General features: G+C 30.3%; 1 protein-coding gene across 1 annotated transcript in view; it reads left to right on the top strand.

Annotated features, from left to right (window-relative positions):
* Window positions 1-1849: 1849 nt before the first annotated feature.
* Window positions 1850-20668, top strand: part of LOC107443719 (mitochondrial proton/calcium exchanger protein) — a 35144-nt gene continuing 16325 nt past the window's right edge. The window contains exons 1-6 of the mRNA XM_043044263.3: window positions 1850-2132; window positions 6878-7494; window positions 10142-10486; window positions 12633-12884; window positions 16406-16546; window positions 17971-18055. Coding sequence (XP_042900197.3) covers window positions 6889-7494; window positions 10142-10486; window positions 12633-12884; window positions 16406-16546; window positions 17971-18055 — 1429 coding nt within the window. The 5' untranslated portion in view covers window positions 1850-2132; window positions 6878-6888. The remainder of the gene's footprint in view (window positions 2133-6877; window positions 7495-10141; window positions 10487-12632; window positions 12885-16405; window positions 16547-17970; window positions 18056-20668) is intronic.

Genomic DNA, 20668 nt, shown 5'->3' with positions numbered 1-20668 from the left:
TCTAATAAAACTGAGCATATTCCAGCTTTAATGCTATACCTGCAAGTGACATAGTGTGGGTATCTCGATCCTGATTGGTTGTTGATACGTGGCACTTGTTTTACGATAGAAACTGTTCTTTCCATTCTATTTCGAGTAAGCCAAGCCAGTGAGTATCAATTCTCTTAAGTGACACATTCAAAATTCTTGTACAAAGATTCTTTCTCAAATATTTAAATTTTTTTTCACTATGTATTTATACTGAGGCTTAATACAAAGAGAGGCATGAAGTCATGTAGAGCAGAAAAAAACTAATTATGCATCGAAATTGTCTGGTACACGAAATATATCGCGGTTGCAATGAAATACATGAACAAGTAATTAATTCAGTTAAGTAAAGGATGTAGACAAGAATTAATTATATTTCAACTTATTCGATGTGTGATACGGTTCTGCATTTAATTTACTTCACTTTAATTATCATTTTAACTTATGCGGAGAAGTTTCGCTCAAATTTTACCAGCCATTTTCCTTCCAAGATCAGCTGGCAATGACTTCATTGGTCACACTTGTGAGTATCGGAGGCATTCTTCTTTTTGAATTAAGTAGGGAATATTGTAAGTGTCAAATTTTGAGGCACATTTCTCATTTGAGCAACTCTGGCGTGAGTTTTAAATTAATATCTCTAACACCGATGTAAAAGGGAAAACAATACTGCAAAGAATTGAGCAAATGCTTCCATTTATAAATAATTATATAAATTAACTTTTTTTTTGCATATAAATATTTTTTGGTTCGCTTTTTTTGTCGAATTAAAATCTATTTATTTAATTAAAAGATCTTAAAATTCCAATTTATTGTAACTGTGCAAAATTGAAGGCACTATGAAAAAGGACATTGCTTAAACTTCATACCTAAATTTTTTCTCATAAATATTAAAGAATTGGGGGATTCATTTCAAAAGCGCATATAATTGATTAGAAATGCAGAAATTCTCACTTACCGAATATTATAGATTAATTTTCAGATCATATTGGTTTCTTAAAATTAATATTATCTCTGTAAAGCCTCCAGACGTGTTACCATAAACGAGAAATCTGATCCTTTAGTAGTCCGAGACCACTACTGTGCAGTTTATGTTCATTAAGTCTTCGGACTACCTAGTCGATACGTGCAGACACCTTCCCACTTCTAGGAAGTGCTTATTCGAGCCCATATTTTGTCAAAATTACTTTGATTATGCAAAACTTGGCTTTCTCCGATTTGGGTTGAAATGAGAACAGCAGCAGCTGGTAAAATATTTCAGCATGGCGATATTTACCTGAAAGCAAAATAATCGCAGGTAAAAAATCAGGCTTTTGTTCCTCTTGTGATGCTAAGAGCCTGATGCTAGGCCTTGTGTAAATTGTTTTATTAATTTAGTTATTTGCTGCTGTTGTGTTGCTCATTTACGTCAGAGCTGCACAATGGGCTATTAGCGACGGTCTGGAAAACTTCCCTGAGGATGGACCGAAGACATGCCATCACAATTTTGATCCTCTGCAGAGGGGATGGCACCTCCGATTCGGTAGCCCGACGACCAGCACGCGACTTTACGGTAGAACAGTTTAACGAGGACCAATACCGCACACCCTCGGTCCCGACGTAGGCTGATCCAAATGGTCACCCACCCGCACACTGACCGTAGCCAGTGATGCTTGACTTCGGTGATCTGCTGGGAACCGTGTCTTAACGATCAGTCCACTGCGGGACTTAGTTATTAGCAGCGGCTGCTAAGCCAAGTCCTGGATTTCTTTGCTCAAAATCAGCATAAAGCTATAAGCTAATTCCTAACTGTTTACTTAAGTTTTTTTTTTTCAAACCGCTAATCATTCCATCAACAACTTAAACAATCAATCAATAGATTTTTTGATAAAATACTAGGGATAAGTACTCCGAACTTTTAAAACGTTAGAGTTCGTATTGTATTGGGATCAACTGATTGGTTTAAATGGTTTAATGTATGTTACTATATTGCAGTTTCTCGGAGAACACACATTGTAACATGTACTCTTCTTATTAGTTAATGTTTATAAAACACACATTCAACTCGTGTTAGTGATTATGTCGTAGTACTCATATATTTCATCATCTGATTTGTGAAAATTCTCATAGTAAGTTTCTCAATGTGATTAAAATCTTTTTTTAAATTCATTATAGGAAATATTAAGTCATTGATTTTACCAAAAATAGAATCTTTACCTGTTCCTTAAGTTCCGTGAAATAAAAAATTAAATCTATTAGGGAAATACATTGATAAGTTGTATTCAAATATGATACTTAAAGTCAATATTAGTAATACATTTAGTAACTAGTTATTATGCAAAAAAAGCTTATTTAAAGTTCAGCCGAACATTTTTCATATTCAAAAAATTCTCAACTCAAGCTGGATTTCCTTATTCCTTTATCACTTCATTCTTATAACGAATTTCTTTTTATGTACGTTATTCAATTTTTTAAAATTGTATAACAGTTATTTCCAGCTACTATTTATTGCTAGATGTATTTTTGTAAAATTTAGTTATTTATATTTTAACTGTTTTAAATATAAATATCATGCAGGCATTTTATTAATTTTTGTTTTTTCACATTAAAGTTGTACCAATATTCGTAAATTATTTTTATTTCTGAAACAGTCAACGCTTTTTAGTAACATTCGTCACTACAATCAGGGGTCTGTCTAGGTTTTTCTGAGAGGTACCTATTTTGAGAAAATTTAGACATAATTTGTGAAAATTAAAAATTATATTAAAAAGTCAACACAAAAATATGGATTTATTGTTTTTTATGCGATACAAAAGTAACATTTTAAGAAAAAGTATTTTGTGAAACTACCGTTTATCCTGAAGTTGAATCTGTGAAGGTACCGCTAAACGGTAGTAAATTTGTCCCGGACAGACCCGTGACAGTGACTTTTCCATTTTAATGACCTTTGTACAAATTACCATATGCTATTTCATTTGTACATATAACACTTGGTTATGAGGCTTTTGATAATAATAAGGTGTTCAGACTTATATTTTTTTAGGTATTTTGTTTAGATGTTACTTTTATAAACATTTTAATAAAATAGGACTGTAAGTGGAGATTTTGTTACAAAATCATATTTGTAGCAAAATAATTAACAAATCATAGTAATATATTTGTCCCTTCTTTTTTTGTTTGGTAAAAATAAAATCTATTCAATAATTTATACATGTTATGTACATAATAACTTTAAATGGCACATTTGAGTCGTTCACTTTGCTGCTCACAGCACGTGCCATTCTGTCGTTTCATATGACATCTGGAACTTCATTATTCCTTATTGTGTTTCAGCTACATCTAATACAGGGTTGTCTCTTCACGGGGAAAACCTGTAAAATACAGGGACTTTAAAAATCATCTAAAATAACGAGATTTTAATTCTTTCTTCACGAACTGGAGGAATACAGGGCATTTTGTTTCTTATTTTCGTCTTTTAAAAAAAAGGTGACCACTCATTGGGATATTTAAGGATATTTCAGCCCCAGAAGCAGAAAGTGCTTTAGAAGAGGAACATGATGTTGCTTTAGAAGAGGAACATTTGACACCCTGCGCAAATTTCAGCACATTTATCAGTAATCTCCCTCTCCCATATCTTTGCCATTCCGAGGAGGAAATTAATGAATTAGCTTTTAGCTATAACATTTTTATAAAATGGGTGTATCAGGTTTTAACAGACAGCAGGAGAAATTCGTCACCATTTGTATCAAGAGAGTAAAAGAATTAAATTCAGAGATTTCCAATTTCATATAGTTTACGACTTTATATTTTCCATTCCCACTTCAGAAGCAATTTGTGAATAGTGGGGATCCACGATTGACAGAATTCTTTCGAAACGACCAAATGCTTTCGATGAAGATGAAGAAGTTGTTGGAACAACAGACCAGCGAATGTTTGTGTTTGCAAATAGTGCACCATCTGGGCACTTGTCCCTTAGAAGGATTTTTAAGGCAGCCCTTATTTTAATTTTCGGACCTTCATATCATAGGCATTTTATTAATAATTCATCATCGTCATTAACAAAATTTTGTACTTCAAAAGTGATTGAAAAAGTAACAAATCAAGAATGTTTTCCTTGGTTGAAAAAATAATGTAGTTTATTTTGTAAATGAAAATATAGTATTTTAACATAAAGTTGACTTTTTTTTCGCTGTGAAATGCTTGCAGAACATTTGTATAAATTAATAAGTCCTGTTGCAGAACATTTGAAAATATTCTGCTTATGGGATTTCAGCTATACTAAACTATTTAATTTACTATAGCATTATTTAAGTATGTTCATCTGTTCCCTCTCAGGGGTCTGTTTAGAAGAAATTTGGGTCCGTTAACGGACCCTTCACAAAATACCTTTTCATTAAAACGAACCCTTCACAAAATTTTTTAATTTAAAGAGGGACCTTTCACAAAATAATTTATCTTTTAATCGGACCCTTCACAAATTTGTTAATCTTCATTATTGTTTTGTTAATCATCAAATAAACCCTTCCCAGGAAGGAGCGGAAAGAAAGACATGTAAACGCACTAACTTTTGTCTTCGACAGACGCTTCTTCCTTTATTCGTCCAAAATGAATATCCTGCGTTCAGCAGTATAGGCTAAATACCAAATATTTGTATGTTGCATCTCTAATTTAGTAGCAGCAATTGCTGTTTATTTTTTTAAATTTAATTTTTTTAATTATTATTTTTTTAATTATTATTTTTTTAATTATTATTTTTTTAATTATTATTTTTTTAATTATTATTTTACAGTGTTGAGCATGATCTTGTATGTCTTTACAATTTAAAAACTCCTTGAAAAAGTTTTTTTCGATAACAGGACCCTATTTGCACAAATTCACAAAAGCAGGACCCTGGTTGAAAGAATGTGACTTAACGTTTATTTTATATTCACAAATTACGAGTAATTTTTTCACAATTTTACAAGAACGGACCTTTCACAAAATGTCTGGACAGACCCCTGCCTTTTTTTTTCCAGCAATAAAAACTAATATAGTTAGCCCAATGTTGCTCACATAAGAACACAGTAATTGTTGTGCTTCCTCTTAATATATTGTGTATAGTATGTACTGGAATTTTTTTTCCTGATTTGAGTGGCAACCCTGTAATTAGTAAATTCTCAGTTTGTGAATCGAAGTTCAGTTTGTCTAATGTCGTCAATGTTTGTGTGTTAGCATACTTAGTATTTAATTATTATAGTACCATAGTAGTTAACAAATAATATTACACATCGTAAACATATGTATTGTTTGAAAATTTTATAGCAATTATTGGATTATGGATTTGCATTTAAAAAAAAATATTATTATGACGCACAAAGTTTGAATTGCACATTTCGTTTATTTACTTTTAATGTGATGATTCTTCCACTTTTTTTCTTCCCACTTCACCATAAGGCAATCTCTGTGAATATTTTTTTCTCCCAAAAAAAGTAAACTCGCAAATAATGATTACTTGATAAACATTTTGAAAGTTTTTTCTGTTTTTTAAACTGAAAATGGTGAGAAAATAAACATTTAAAGATGTTTTTTTTGTAGAAAAAAAGGTATTTATTTTAAAAAATAGTTTTAAAATTTCAAATCACCTTTCCTGAAGAAATTCTTTCCCTGAAAGACGATACTTATAAAAATTTAACCAGTTGAGAATAATTCTAACAAAGTAAATATTTTTAATGGAAAAGAGTGTAATTAGTGCTTAAAACTATTACACAATGAATAATTTTTTTTCAAAATGGAATCTGAATTAAAAGGCTGTCTTTTTAAGGGATGGTGGCTTATTTTTACAAAAAGGGCAAATAGTGTACATTTATTGAGATCAGAGAGCAAGCAGGGTGTGAAAAAAATACTTAGGCAGAGCACCAGTTAAAGATATTTATATTATTTTCAGGGGTCGCATTCACCCTAAAATTCATAAAATTCCTAAAAGTATATGCAAACCCTAAAATTCCTAAAAATCTGATAAAATTTTGTTGGTGTTCCTAAAAAATTAGAGTTATAGGTTAAATGTAAATAAAAAAGCAATAATCTAAAATATAAGAATTTAGCTACATTAATTAAAACTGTTTTAATTTTGCCACATGGGAATTCTGATCCTGAGAGAGGTTTTTCGATAAATAAAGCAATGCTTAATGTGAGTCACCATGAGAATACTATTATGTCTCTTAGACTAATCAAAGATACCATTCGAAATTATGGAGGAGTGTTGAAGATCACCACAACACTATTGAGGGCAGTAGAAGAATCTCACAAATTATATCAAGAATGTATTGGAAAAATGATCATGATTAATTTGTTTTTCTCTAACTTCTAATATAAATTGCTGATTTGAAATCTAATAATATCACACTAGTTTTTCTTAATAAAGTAAAGTAAAGGGTAATAATAAAGTTTTGATTAAGAAGGTAAAAATTAAATAAAAATCCAAGTTGGTGTTAATTTATTTTTTCACTTGATTTATTCTCACTTTTGCCTGTTCCTGAATTATGCACTTAATTTCTGATAGGTAATATGCAAAGTTGAAATTTCATTTTTGCACTTTAGAGACTTCATTCTTGACTTAATAAATTTCAGAGCTTTATTTTATGGTTTGCAATTATTTAAATGTGTGGATGAATTGTAATAATCTTCTGTTATGTAATAAACTACCGTGTGATCTGTTTTTATCCTAGCAAAATCATATATTACCCCTAAAATTTACCTAAAATTTTTTGAAAAAAGTTCCTAAAATTACCCTAAAATTTTAAAAAACTTTGCTGCTACCCCTGTATTTTCACTACACAGGCAAATACTTTTTTTGTTTAAATTTTATACTTACAATTCCATATTTGTCTTTTTTTAGGTATATATAAGATGCAACATAAAAGGATTTTTCAATGCAGCTGCAACATTCTGAGGAGTGCTTATCCTGTTTCTTCTTTTTTCCAACCTGTTGTTTTGCTGCCCAATAATTATTCAAAATATAATAGTATTTATTTTAAAAAGCCTTATTCTAATTTATTTAGTATACCGCACTTGACTGATGCCGGAGTCAGACAATTGCACACTTCTACGAATTTAAAAAACCCTAAGGAGCTCTCAAAAGTTGAAGAAACAGTTAAAAATCTTAAGGGAGAAGTAAAGAAGAAAGAAGAACTTATATTAAAACCTGCAGACGCTCTAAGTCCGAAACGGTCTTTGGGTAAGAGAATTTGGGATGAAATTGTCCATTATTATCACGGGTTTCGTCTACTTTTCATCGATATCAGAGTTTCATCACGATTAGCCTGGAAAATATTGAGGGGTAAAGATTTGACCCGCAGGGAACACAAGCAGCTCGTTCGTACAGTTTCTGATCTATTCAGATTGGTGCCATTCTCTATATTTATTATTGTACCTTTCATGGAGCTCTTACTTCCTGTGTTTTTAAAGTTTTTTCCTTCCATGCTGCCATCAACATTTCAACACAAATCTGCAACTGTAAGTTAACTTTCTTTTTTATATCTATTAGTGAACAAAATGTATTTCTGGTATTCAATGTGTGAGTTTTTTGTTTTGTTTTATATCCGTCGTTGAACGGCCAACCCAATTTTTGGGTTTACGACTACTAATATTCAACTCCGTAGCCTAGCAATTTTGAACTCAACCCAAAAGACAAGGAAACTCCTAAATCAGTACCCCCAGAGGTATTGATTTGTTATGGGAACATGGAGGACTTTGCAACTCGACAAATTTAACGTGCACCAGTCACTATTTACTACAGGGGGGAGTCTTCGGCTGGCTGGGATCGAACCTGCAATTTCCTGGACATTATAATTCTTACATATTATTATAATTATATAATATAATATCGGCTTATAATTATAAGAATCATAGAAATAATTATTAGAAGAAATATGTTTGCGGAAAATGTGCAATGGAAGCACCCTGTATATGTAAAAAATGCATTGAGCAATGAATTAAAAATTCTTATTCTTTCTGTTTGTAGTACATAAAAATTGGCAATTTGCAATTTTATTTGATTATAATAAAGTTTTTTTAGTTTGGTTCTTTTCTAACATCCATATTTCATGCTTTCAGTCAAGAAACATAGAGACTGGCTATGGTAGAAATAGCTATCTATTAAGTGTTGGTATGTTTGGAGTTAATGGTCTCTGCTAAAGATTTTCTTCAACATAAGCTTCATGAAAAAAGTTCTGTGCCTCTTAAACGTGATTGTAAATTAAATAGGTTGTCCTGGCGGTTTCACTGCAGTTTATTTTTTTTAAGTTTAAATGCCAAAAATTTTAACTTTTTTGCACTGAAATAAATTTTATAAAATTTAAACTCTTCATTTATAAGTTTTTGTGTAACAATCGGATAAGTAAGTTTTGGTTTCTTCCAGTTTGTCTATTTTGTTTCAGTTTCTTCAAATTTTTTCTTTGTCCTGGAAGAAATAGATTTTTTTCAGAAGAAACCAATCCTGATATAAATTTTGAAAACCTCAATATTTTTGAAACGACATTATTTATTACAAGGCAGAATTTTGAGTATTGATGACTCTGGGGATGGAGTATTTGACTTCCAGTGAGGTGAATTGAGTTCGAATTCCAGCAATGGCTGGTCGATATGAATTCCGCATCCGACTTGCTAGAGTCCCTTTACCATCGGGCTAACCTTGGGAGGTTTTGCTAGTTTTTTCTCTTCATGTAACGTAAAAGCGGGTTACTTCTATCAAAAAGTCAAATATCTCAGAGTTGAACATTAGTAGTTGTAAACCCAAAAAGTTAGGTCAACTGTTCAACAAAGGTTATAATCCCTGTGGCAGAATCGTGGCGACATTGTAACTGAGTTCTTGCAGAAAGATTTTCCATTTGGGAAGTAAAAAATTTTGGTTTTCTTTTCTGCAGAAATGTTCAAAAGCTTCTATCTTCTATTCAGAATTATATTCAAAATTAGATGCTATTCTTATGTATCGGAGGGGAAAAAAAAGGCTTGTAATTTTTCTATTTTCATTTGAGAATAATGAAGTAAAAAGTTAGGTTTTCTTTTCTGCTGCAATATCCGTTATTATTTTTTTTCCGGACAGTTATTGCTATTGATTTCCACTTAGTTTTTAAAATCCGATATTTTTAATATTATTTATTACAGCAGCTGAATCTTGAAATGAAGACACGCATTTGTAACCCCCTTTTTTAAAGAGTTCGATTTGGCGTGATTTCGCCGTCGATCTTTTTTTCTTCTTTCGTTAGTTACTGCTATGGATTTCACTATTTTTAATTTGTTTTTAAATTTGATGATGACTTATGAAGAAAGAAAAGGAAAATAATTAGTGCATTTTCTCCCTACAAAATGCGAGAATATAGCTCATAATAATAAAATAAAAATATTACATATTCAGTTTTAAAAATTAAATAATTTTCTCCGAAAAGTTTTTTTTTTGAAGTTGACGCTTTTGTTACTTTAAATTAGTAACATATATATTTATTATTAAAAGTATCTTGCAGAAAGATATTAATGCTGAAGAGATTTGTCGCAGAAGGCCTAAAAAAATTCTGCTACAGGGGTTATAATTAAAAAATATAAACCATATTGGAAGGAAAGAGAAAAAGCAACCTTTTTTACTGACAAAAACCGTGGTGGCTCAGGGGGTAGAGTGTTCGCCTTCCGATGTATTGAAACGGGTTCAAATTCCGACGATGGATAGTCGCTACGAATTCCGCATCCAGCTTACGCTGACCACAGTGAATTACAAGGTTATTTTAATTTATAATTTCCACTCTTTGGGCCAGGATAGCCTCGTTGGTAGGACACTGGGTCCATGTCAAAGAGGTCGTGGGTTCGATCCTCCCTGGCTGAAGACTCCCGATGTAGTAAATGGTGACTGATGCACGCTAAATCAGTCGATTTTCAAAGTACCTCCATGTTCCCATAACAAATCATACCTCTGGAGGTACTGATCTAGGAGTTTCATTGTCTTCTGGATTGGTTTAAAATTGCAAGGCTACAGAGTTGAATATTAGTAGTTGTAAACCCAAAATTGGGTCGGTTGTTCAACGACGGTTATAAAATAAAGTGTAAAGTTCCACTTTTTATTATCGAATTGATTTGTAAAATAAGTGCTGTATTCATTTTTTTTCTTATAAAGGAGTTGAAGTTTAAAAAGAATTTGAGAATGAAAATTGAAATGGCTAAGTTTTTGCAAGATACCTTGGAAGAACTGGCAGTCTCTTCTAAAGGGGATTCCCATTCAGACACAGCAAAAGATTTCGTAATTTTTTTTGAAAAGATTCGAAGTACCGGTGAACAAGCAACCAATGTGGAAATTTTAAAATTCTCAAAGCTTTTTGAGGATGAAGTGACTCTGGAAAACCTGAGCAGGCCTCAACTTATTGCTCTATGTCGACTTTTGGAGCTTCAACCTATTGGCACTAATAATTTCTTAAGATTCCAATTAAGAAATAAAATAAGAAATCTTAGAGCAGATGATCAGGTAAGTTTTTTTCCTACCATTTAAAATTATTTTCATTTTTTAAAATATCTCAAAGGTGCTTTTTTTATTGGATGTTTTTAGAAAGTATTTAATTTTCCCTTTTTGAAAATGAGATTTTTTCCTTTACCTTGTCGATTTTTAACTTGTATTGTGCAAAAGCGTGCTGTTCACATTGTTCTATTCAACATTTTCACAATTCATTCAATCACAATCCATTTCGGCGGACCTTCAGTCCATAGCGTACGAAAGCACCAATCATTTTACATGTTTGATGAAATACTTGCTAATCCACATGTGCGTCTACTGAGCTGAGTGCAGTGAGATTCTAGCACTCTCATGTGCAACTCATGTCATGTGCATTTTGCAAGATATTCCCAATTTCGTTTTTGACTCTCTGAAATCTGACACGAAGTTCTCTCGATCTTTTTATAGTGGCTAATATAATCAAGAAAAGAGTTCTTTGTCAGAAACTAGTTACTTTATCACGATCATGTTAAGTCTTTGAAAACTTTTTGCATTTTGTTAATGTATATAGTGCATCAAAGTATTTTTTGAGTGCTTAAAAAGTACTTAAAAGGTGCTATTTTTTATCAAAAGATTTGGCTACGCACCCTGTATATATTTGTTTTTACTTTTTGAAAAAATGCATCTTATCTTATATTTTTTCATCAGTTATTTTAATAATAATGAAAAGCTTTAAAACTAAATTGTATTTTTTCAACTCGACTTTTTCTTTTTATGAGTATTTTCCCCACTCTTATTAAACCATTTTTAAATTAATGACTGTTTTTCAACTATTGAAAAGGCAGGGTTGCCACAGGCAATTAAAATACGATTATTTGCCACTATTTTTGGCCTGCGGCAACTATGGCAACTTTTTTTTGCTTGAAAAGGCTGAAAAAGCAACTATTTTGAGGAGAAGGAGACTATTGGGAGACTTTTCTGTTCTCCTAGAGATACTTTTTTTTAGCATAAAATGGATTGTCACCCTGCGGGCTGCCGGAGCTTCTAAACACAATGAATTTCTTTTTCTTGAAAACATTAAAAATTTGAAAATTTTGATTTGCACTTTTTTTTCCTCACTTATTAATGGACTCAATGTGCTCAGATTTCATTGTAAGTCTGTTTTTTGTTTTGATCGATTGCTTTTACAACGGTTTTTGCTACAAAATTCTGTATGATTTTTTAAAAAAAGAGAAAAACTATTTTAATACGATATTACAATGCATGAATTTTAAATTTGGGTAACCACTTATCACAATATATATATGTATTTATATATATATATTTGCTAAATTAATTATTGATAAAAAGGAAAAGTTTTTAGAATTTTTTTTTTTTTTAATGAAATTTAAATTTTTGAATGAATTCTAGTAATTAAAAGTATTTAATTTTCAGGGCTAAAACTCTAATGTTTATGAAAAAAAAACATATTTGCTACCAACTTCACTAAATGGATCATGGTATATAACAATTAAGTCATTTAACACGATTTTAGTAATATTATTGAAAAATTTTTGTTCTTATTTAGGCAACTATTTTTCATAGTTTTTGGCTACTATTTTCACGCTTACTAAAAGCAACTATTTTGTTCGTATTTTTGTTGCATTAGGCTACTAAAAGCAACTATTTGGTTCATTTTTTCCTGTGGCAACCCTGATAAAGGGATCAAGTACTCCCAGTTAAATTCCTTCATACCATGTCATAGGTGACATGCATCAGATGTTAACAGTTCAGAATGTTGCACTGTTTTGAATGTAGTTGGTGTGATAATTAGAACACGGATTTTTAAAGACCTTTAAAATCTAATAATACCCTTAAAATAGCAAAAAATTGCCTCTAACAATATCAAAATGTGCCCCAAAAAATCCTTTGTAATTAAATAAGAATTTAATTTTAAAACATTTCATTCTTGAAATTTTCTTTAACTTATTCTATTAAAATAAGTATGTTACTTGATATTTAGTTGTAATTTTCATTCAAGTTTAAAATTAATGTTAATTGCAAAAATAATACAAGTTCAAAGAAGAAAGGAAAACTTTTAACTACCAATCCTTAAGACTAATGTGAAATTTTTTTAAATTTTTACCACTGCCTGTTATTGTAAACATTTTACATTTACATTACATTACATTTTTTTTTTTAGATGATACAGAATGAAGGAATTGAGAATCTTACAATCACAGAAGTGCAAGCTGCTTGCAGAGCAAGAGGAATGAGAGCACTGGGTATACCCGAACATCGTCTCCGTTCTTCGTTGCTGCAGTGGTTGGAGCTCAGCCTTAACGAAAAAATACCGCCTTCTCTTTTATTACTGAGCCGTGCTCTTTATTTACCTGAAAATGTACCTACAACGGATCAGTTAAAAGTTACTTTGTCTTCATTGCCTGAAACCGCTGTAAGTCTTTACTCGTTGTTCTGCTTTTACGTTTTAGTAAAAGACTGTTATTAGTTAGAGGGATCATGAAATAAACATCTTATGTTTAATTTTGTTAAAAAAAAATTCAGATTTGTCATTCAAAAAAACTTCCATCTCTTAAGGATTTTATTTAGAAACAATTGAAATGAAAAATTCAATTATCTCAGATTTGTTAAATATTAAGAGTGTAGGGAGCATGTAATAATTTACTTCTGACAAAAATGTTTTGCGTCAATACTCATTGTATTTACGTTTCAAAATTATTAAAGTTTTTTTAATCATTTCATTAAAGAAATACTGAACCAAATATTAAATAATAAAACATTTTAGGGGCCATTCACTAATTTACATTTGTAATAGGAATGTATCAGAATTTTCTTAGTTTGCTTAATTCTTTGCATATCTTTATAAATTCAGTATAATTAATAATATTAATCTTGTTAATGTTTTTTTTAATATGCTTTTATAAATAACTTTAATTTAAATCTAAAAAATATACTGGATAATCTTTTTAAATAATAGTTGAATCAATTATAATTTTGAATTAAAATCTTTTTACATAATTAAATGAAGTAATTATTCATTAAAAAATATAATGAGCCACTCAATATTGAATATGCATTTAAAAGTGTGTATAGATTATTTTTATGTTGGCTAATATAATGAAGAAATGAGTTTGTTTGAAGCTAGTTATTTTATCACGATCATGTAAAGTCTTTGGAAATTATTTTGCATTTCATTAATATATTTCTGAAGAACTTTCAACAATAAGAAGAAAAAAACGTTTTTATTTGTGCACATATCCTAATTACAGGGTTGGGATTTTGACGTGAAATACTGGTTTTTGACTTGACACATCAAGAATCTGTCAAAATCTAACAAAAGCTGTTAAAACCCTGGGACAAATTTCTTTTTTTAACATATGGGATATTTTATTAGATATTAATTCCTGCTCTATACATGCATTATATACTACTATAATTATGATTTATATTATATATCATTTATAAAAGATGTCGCCAAAATCATTGAAATTATTTATTGGTTTTTCTAAAAAGACGGTACTCTTAACCCTTTGCGTACAAGAAGTGGACCAGAATGGGTTCATTATGCTAAGCCCCATAAGCAAAAGGTTAATATATAAATAATAACAATGAGTTGTTAATTATTATTAATCTAAATATTGATTTTAATTATTTTATGCCACAATTTAGGCAGATATTTTAGATTAAGTAATACTAAGGTGGTCTTCAATAATTATCTGATCTCAACTTATGTAAAAAAATTGTTTTTATTCTTAAGCAAAATATGTCTAATCATGTAAATGAGGGTTTGAAGAAAATTGAGGCAGCTATAGGAAAATTTAAAAAAACTTTAACAAAATTTTTCCTTGATAAAAAAACGTGAAATTTTTATTTCGTGTATTGATTAGTTTGAATTCCTTAAGCCAGTGTTTCCCTAACTTATGACTTTTGTGTACTCTTTCTAAATTCTTCGTAACCCTGTGTACCACTAATACAAAACTGAATGCATTTTTTACTATAAAAAATTGCGCAAAAGTTAAAAATCACAACTGGCTATTGACACCACTAATTATTAATTGTTAAATCAGCAAAAAATAGCCAATAGAAAAATACATAATCGTAAATTTTTATGGCTAGCTTAGTTTTTAATTAAAGAAATTTTGAAATTTTTGTTTGTTGCAAGATATTTCGCATAAGAACGCGTACCCCCGCTAAACTGTTCCCGTACCCCTGGGGGTACGCTACCACACTTTGGGAAACACTGCCTTAAGTTAATGAGTGGGACCTTTAACCCCTTAACTGCCGAGTGAAATTAACGTGATTCACTCCCCAGTGCCACCGTTTTTCGCTCAAGTGCACTTTCTTGCACGGTGTTTAGAGTGGGAAAAATGATGCACGCTCTGCAATTTAAAAACAGTTTAATTTTACAAGAAAAAGGAAAGAAAGAAAATACAAAATTTAAATTAAATAATAAAAATACAATATAAAAGATGTCAAAACTTAGCTGTTGTATGATAAATCCTGAAACATGGTTGGACACATAAACCAACATCACATTCATCGCACTGATAGCGGGATTCGCGACGAATATTTTTTCATGAACAAACAGCACATTTTCGCGATGCATTTTTCTTTGAAGACGTTGATGAAAAGAATAAAAAGCACCAAATACATACGGGAAACAAAAGAGAAAAAAGAATAAACCCGATCTTACTGAAATAAATACACACAAGCGATTAATACAATATCACTTTTCCATAACATCCTTTTCCCATTCCCCCTCCTCCGAAAATAGCAATACATTCGCAAAGCAAACACATTCAAGGCAATTTTACTGCATTCTGAAGAAGGGGGTGTAGTTCTATTTATAGCAGCGCAATGCAAAGCATCGTACTACGGGAAAGCGTATATATACGCTCGTACGGGAAGCGTATATTAACGCATCGTCTGGCCGACACGTATATATACGCCCGCGGCAGTTAAGGGGTTAATTCAATAAATTATTACTATTTTAGTATATTTTGATTTTTAATGTATACTCGTTTATTCGAGAATCATGTAAAAGCAAATAAATTTCTTTTCTTATGCGAACTTTACTTTCCAAAAATATTTTTAAAAGGTTATAGTACTGAAAGAAAAACGTTACAATTTTTAGGGAAATTTCGATAAAAAAAAAAAAAAAACTTTGTTCTGAGCACATGTTAGGGACTCAGAATTTCCTGTACTCTCACTTATATGTACATAAATATATTTCCAAAAAATCAACTATGGTATATTCCTCAATAAGTAAACTTACAAAATTTACAAAAAATATAAGAGTTTATTTAAATGAGTTAATATTTTTTTTAAATTAAACATTCAAGGGTTTAATTAAGTTATTATTAACATTTAGTACATATTAAGTATAGTTATTAGAATAAATGTCCTAAATAAATATTTTATTATGATAGTAGTTTTAGTATGTCAACATTCATGTCTATACAGCTGAGCCATTAATCGAAAAAACAGTTTCAAATTTCGGTCTAATTCATACAAAAATACAGAAGGCTTCAAAACTTTTTATTTTTTAAATCGTTTGCTTTGGGGGAAAAGAAGAGTTAAAATGGAAGTTATATAAAAACTTATTTTACATGAAAAGAATAAGATGATTGTTAAGGTTTTTGTTTTTTTTAAAGATTATAGTTTTTGTATTTTTTTTCTTCAAAATTAAACAAATTAAGGGATTGGATAAATTGCAATTTGACACATTTTTATTTATAATTATTTAATATTGTGTTATTCTAAAAGTGTTATTCTGTGTTTCTCTGCTAGAAAACGGAACTAATTTCCACACAATCGAGGTAACTGTGATAAATGGGGTAAAGGTTTTGCCCCACTCTCCCCTATGTGTATATTTTATTTGAGATTTGAAAAAAGTGATGCCGCTAAATATCAAATTGATACTCAAACTTTATTTTTTTCCCCCTTTGACTCTAGACTACTGAAACGAAATTCAAAATTGGAGAAATGGAAGGTAAAGTTGATAATAAAACAAAATTGGAGCTTATTAAGAAAGAAGAGGCTGAAATCAGGAAGGAAGCAGAAGAAATCAAACAGCAAGAGTTGGATAAACAAAAGGTTTGTTTGGTCTCATTCTGTATATACTATTGTTAAGTCATCATTCTTAATGTTACTCCTTTTATTTAAATCTATTTCATATTGTAAAAGAAATGTACGAGTTTTTTATTTGATACCTAACTAAGAGTTTGTTATACCTTTCTAAAATGTTTAAAAATGTAGATTCTCATAGATGATAATCACACATCATAGATGATAAGCATTGCTGCCTGCAGGCAGTAAGCAGGTGGGTGACCTATTTGATCAGCCTGCGTAGGGACTAAGGGTGCACAGTATCGTTCCTCGTTAAACTGTTCTATTGTTAAGTTAACTGTTAAACTATTGTTAAACTGTTCTATTGGACTTCTCGTGTTTTGGGGCTACCAAAGCAGAGAAGCTATCCCCTCTGCAGAGGATAAAAATTGCGATGGTATGTCTTTGGTTCATCCTCGGAGATGTTTCCCAGACTATCGCCAAAAGCCAATTGTGCAGCTCTAGTGAGACATGATTAAAGTACCTTTCTGCCCATAGATTATAATAATTTAAAATCAGAATTTATCTATTTATTTTTTGGTTTAACACTTTTTTGCATAGGGCAATTAAAGTGGCAATTAAAATTAAAGGATGGCTATTAAAATTCACATCCTATTTGTTTATCTTATTGGATCTATAAATCCAGGCTGCGAAGCTGTAACACTCACCTTACAGCATTTTAAGCACACTTCAAATTGAGTGTAACAAAAATTCAATTCCTTGGGTACAATGTTCAAGTTAAGAGTATATTAGTATGTTACAATTGCAGCTAAAATTTAAAGTATTTTTTAGGAATTTAGACGAAAATGCCTTGTTGATGCAGTTTATGTTAAGTTGACTGAGAAATTTTGGTATAGTTTTTTTAAGGTTTTAATCTCAATCAATCACATGCACTTGCACTCAAAAGCTTTGTTTTTCTTATTCTAACGAAATGAGTTTAAATTATAAATAATAAAATAAAAATGCCAATACTGTTGTAAAATCGTAATTCTTAATGATAAACAATAATTATTTAATAAATAAAAAGTTTCCCAATGATTATTTTTAACCCTTTGACTACAAAATTTTAAAAAATGATTGTTATTCAAAAGGACAAAATAGGTCACAAATAAAGCAAATTTAGTATTTGGGATTTTTCTGACAAGCGATTATCAATTTAGAGGCTGGGACATATAAGTTCTGGCCGTACTTAATGGTGGGATACATATGTCAATTAGTAATTTTTTAAACATTCGTTGGGACAAATGAATCCCGTTAGTAAAGCGTTAATGTAGACATAATCAAATAGTTGCATATTTTTTTATATTCTACATTTACTTGCATGCTTTTTTTTCTAAACATTATTTATATATATCAATTAAAAGTGGCTACATATTGTTTTAGTGGTTTTTAACTATGGCTTTTACTTTTAGTTGCAACAAAAAACTGACTTGGAGACTGCTGACAAAGATATGTTGATAGACAAAGCTCCTGTATTGGATGTTCTATCTGGAAAAAGTAACGGCAATTTTATGAATTATTTTTCCTAGACTACTCTAAGGCTTTTGTGCCAAAAAAGTTTTTACCTATAGATTATTATTTTCCATTCCAAAAATTCTGATAAAAGAGTGGATTGATAAAAATAGCTCCTGAAAGAATTCTTGAGAGTTTATATAAGAATCGTAAAATCTCAAAAACATCATCTTTCATTAGCATGTGATAATGATAATAATAATTTTTTAAATGTTCTAGGATAAGATTTTATACATTTCTTCACTTTCGCTCACAATTTTTTTTTTCAATTATGCCATTCGACTTAATGTGATATCTGTTGAAGAGTGTTTTCTGTTCTGTGTTGTGCTTTAATTTGCATTTAATTTGCACTTTAATTTGCATAGTGCATGACTGTTTTGTTGGGTGGAAGCTTCAGGAGGAAGAACTAAATATCAATTAAATCTCACATGTGCAGAAATAATAGGGTTGCCACTCCTCAGGAAGAATAGGAAAAACCTGTAAAATGCTGGGAATTTTGAAATCACCTAAAATAACAGGGAAAATGCTGCAAATTTTGATTTTTTTTTCTTTACAAACTGGGGAATTTTGTTTTTCATTTTCATTTTTTTAAAAAGTATGGCCACTCAATGCATAATTTATGGAATATTTAAGGATGATATTTCAGCTATAATTAGCCAGGATTCCCACAGTCCTTTAAATCTGCCTTTAATTTTTATTTTGGTAAATAAGGGCCCTTAAAAGTACTTAATTTTGGTACAAGGTTTTTAAAAGTCCTTAATTTGTCATCATCACTATAGTTGATATGAACAATTTTTCAATTCAATTTTTTAAAACAAAATGCCGTTCTTTTATCATTTAGAATTAGACCATGCATAGAGAGTAGAGCATTTTAGAGAGACAAAAAGGAATGTGTATTGGCAAGAGGAATAAGATTACCATGTCCTTTCATTATTATATTGGTTCTTTCATTAATATATTCTGCCTTTTGCCTTGAATGATACTATATGATGAGGAGAGTGAAGCATTCTGAAAGAAAAGAATAGTGTGGACAAGGGGGATACTGCACATGGAAGAGATGGTGCTTTTTTGGGGGGGAGGGCAGTTTTAAGGTACCTGGGTAGAAGACCCACACTAATTTTCATAATTGACAGAATTTAAGAAATTCAGTTCTACTGCTTATAGAAAATTAAGTAAAACCCTAAGAAAAGAAGTATCAGAAAAATTTTTGAACTTGAATCCGTAATGAAAACTATTTCCTAAAATCTTGAAGAAATAAATAAATTTGTATAATATTTCAATGTGTAATAAGTAACTGTAAATTTATAGAAAGCAGTAATATCTTATAAAATTCATGATTGTACTAAAAATTGAACTGATCTGTAATAAACAGAGCTTGAAAAATCCCTGCCCACCTTGGTTTTTCATCAAAAACCTGGGGTTTATTGGTTTTTTGATGAAAACCTCAAGTTTTTTCAGAAATACTTTAATTTTTTTCCTCTGAGTACTAAACAAGAATGTATGATTTGCTTCTAACAAGAAAGTTAAATATTTGGTAACTATTTATAATTTGTTTTGTTGCAATGTAAATTTTTTTTAAAGTTTTAGATTGTTACGCTATTATTTTTGTTTCTTAAAGATAACTAGATTGTTACATAAAAATTTAAATCTACTCAATTAAGAGATCCTTAGATTTTAATAATCATCTTATTCAGTTAACATTGCAACTTAATAAACTGTTTTTTAAATTTTTATTCAAGTTTTGGCTGTTTTAAAATTAATTAATGTTTTTTGCCAGATTGTTTAGTAACATCATGTAAAGTTAATTCCTAAAAACAGGTTTGGCTGAAAATAATTTTGTGTTAAGTACATCATAAAAATAAATATAACACATTTGCTGTTTAGTAATAATTTCAAAATTGTTAATTTACATTCTGATTTCAATATGTTTTTCATAAAATTTTTCAATATTTTTTTACAAAACGTTACCTGATAAGGTGATATTACATGATTATTTTCAGGGATGAGATTTTTCCGCTTTTTAGCTGATTTCCGCTTTTTTCACTTTTATCTCTTGAATTTCAGCTTTTTTTTTTTTTTATCAAAAATTCAGATTTTTCTAAAAATTTCACTTTTTTTATAAGTATTCCGCTTTTTCAGAAAACTCACCCATTTTCAAAGAGAAACACAAAATTCAAACTACATAGCTACCAATCCTTTCTCATTTTTACTTATTTTAGCTATTTTCTCCCCTTTTACTCGCAGCAGATAAGATTTTCCGAATTTTTTACCCGCCCTCCAGATAGATCCGATTTTTGTAGTTCAAACGACGCTGTTTCTGACAAGCCATTTAGAGGTCCCAAGCCTGGAGTCTGCCAATATCTCGATTCTTATTCACACGATTTTAATATCAAACATAGCTTTTCATATTTGCGTGTTGAGATTCTTATTCACGCGATTTGAATATTGTACGTTGTGCTTCGTATTTACGCCTTTTTAAAAACCTATGAAGCGATTCGTATTCCCGCAAGTTTAAAATTCAATGTCTTGATTTGCTCATGCTGTTTATAATATCAAACATTGATTTTCATTTATACGTGATTTTAAAATATGGCATTG

Source organism: Parasteatoda tepidariorum, chromosome 4, assembly GCF_982258835.1.
Source record: "Parasteatoda tepidariorum strain Cologne lab strain chromosome 4, Ptep-v5.0, whole genome shotgun sequence".
In the NCBI taxonomy this organism is placed as follows: domain Eukaryota; kingdom Metazoa; phylum Arthropoda; class Arachnida; order Araneae; family Theridiidae; genus Parasteatoda; species Parasteatoda tepidariorum.
This window is presented reverse-complemented; position numbering and strand designations above follow the sequence as displayed.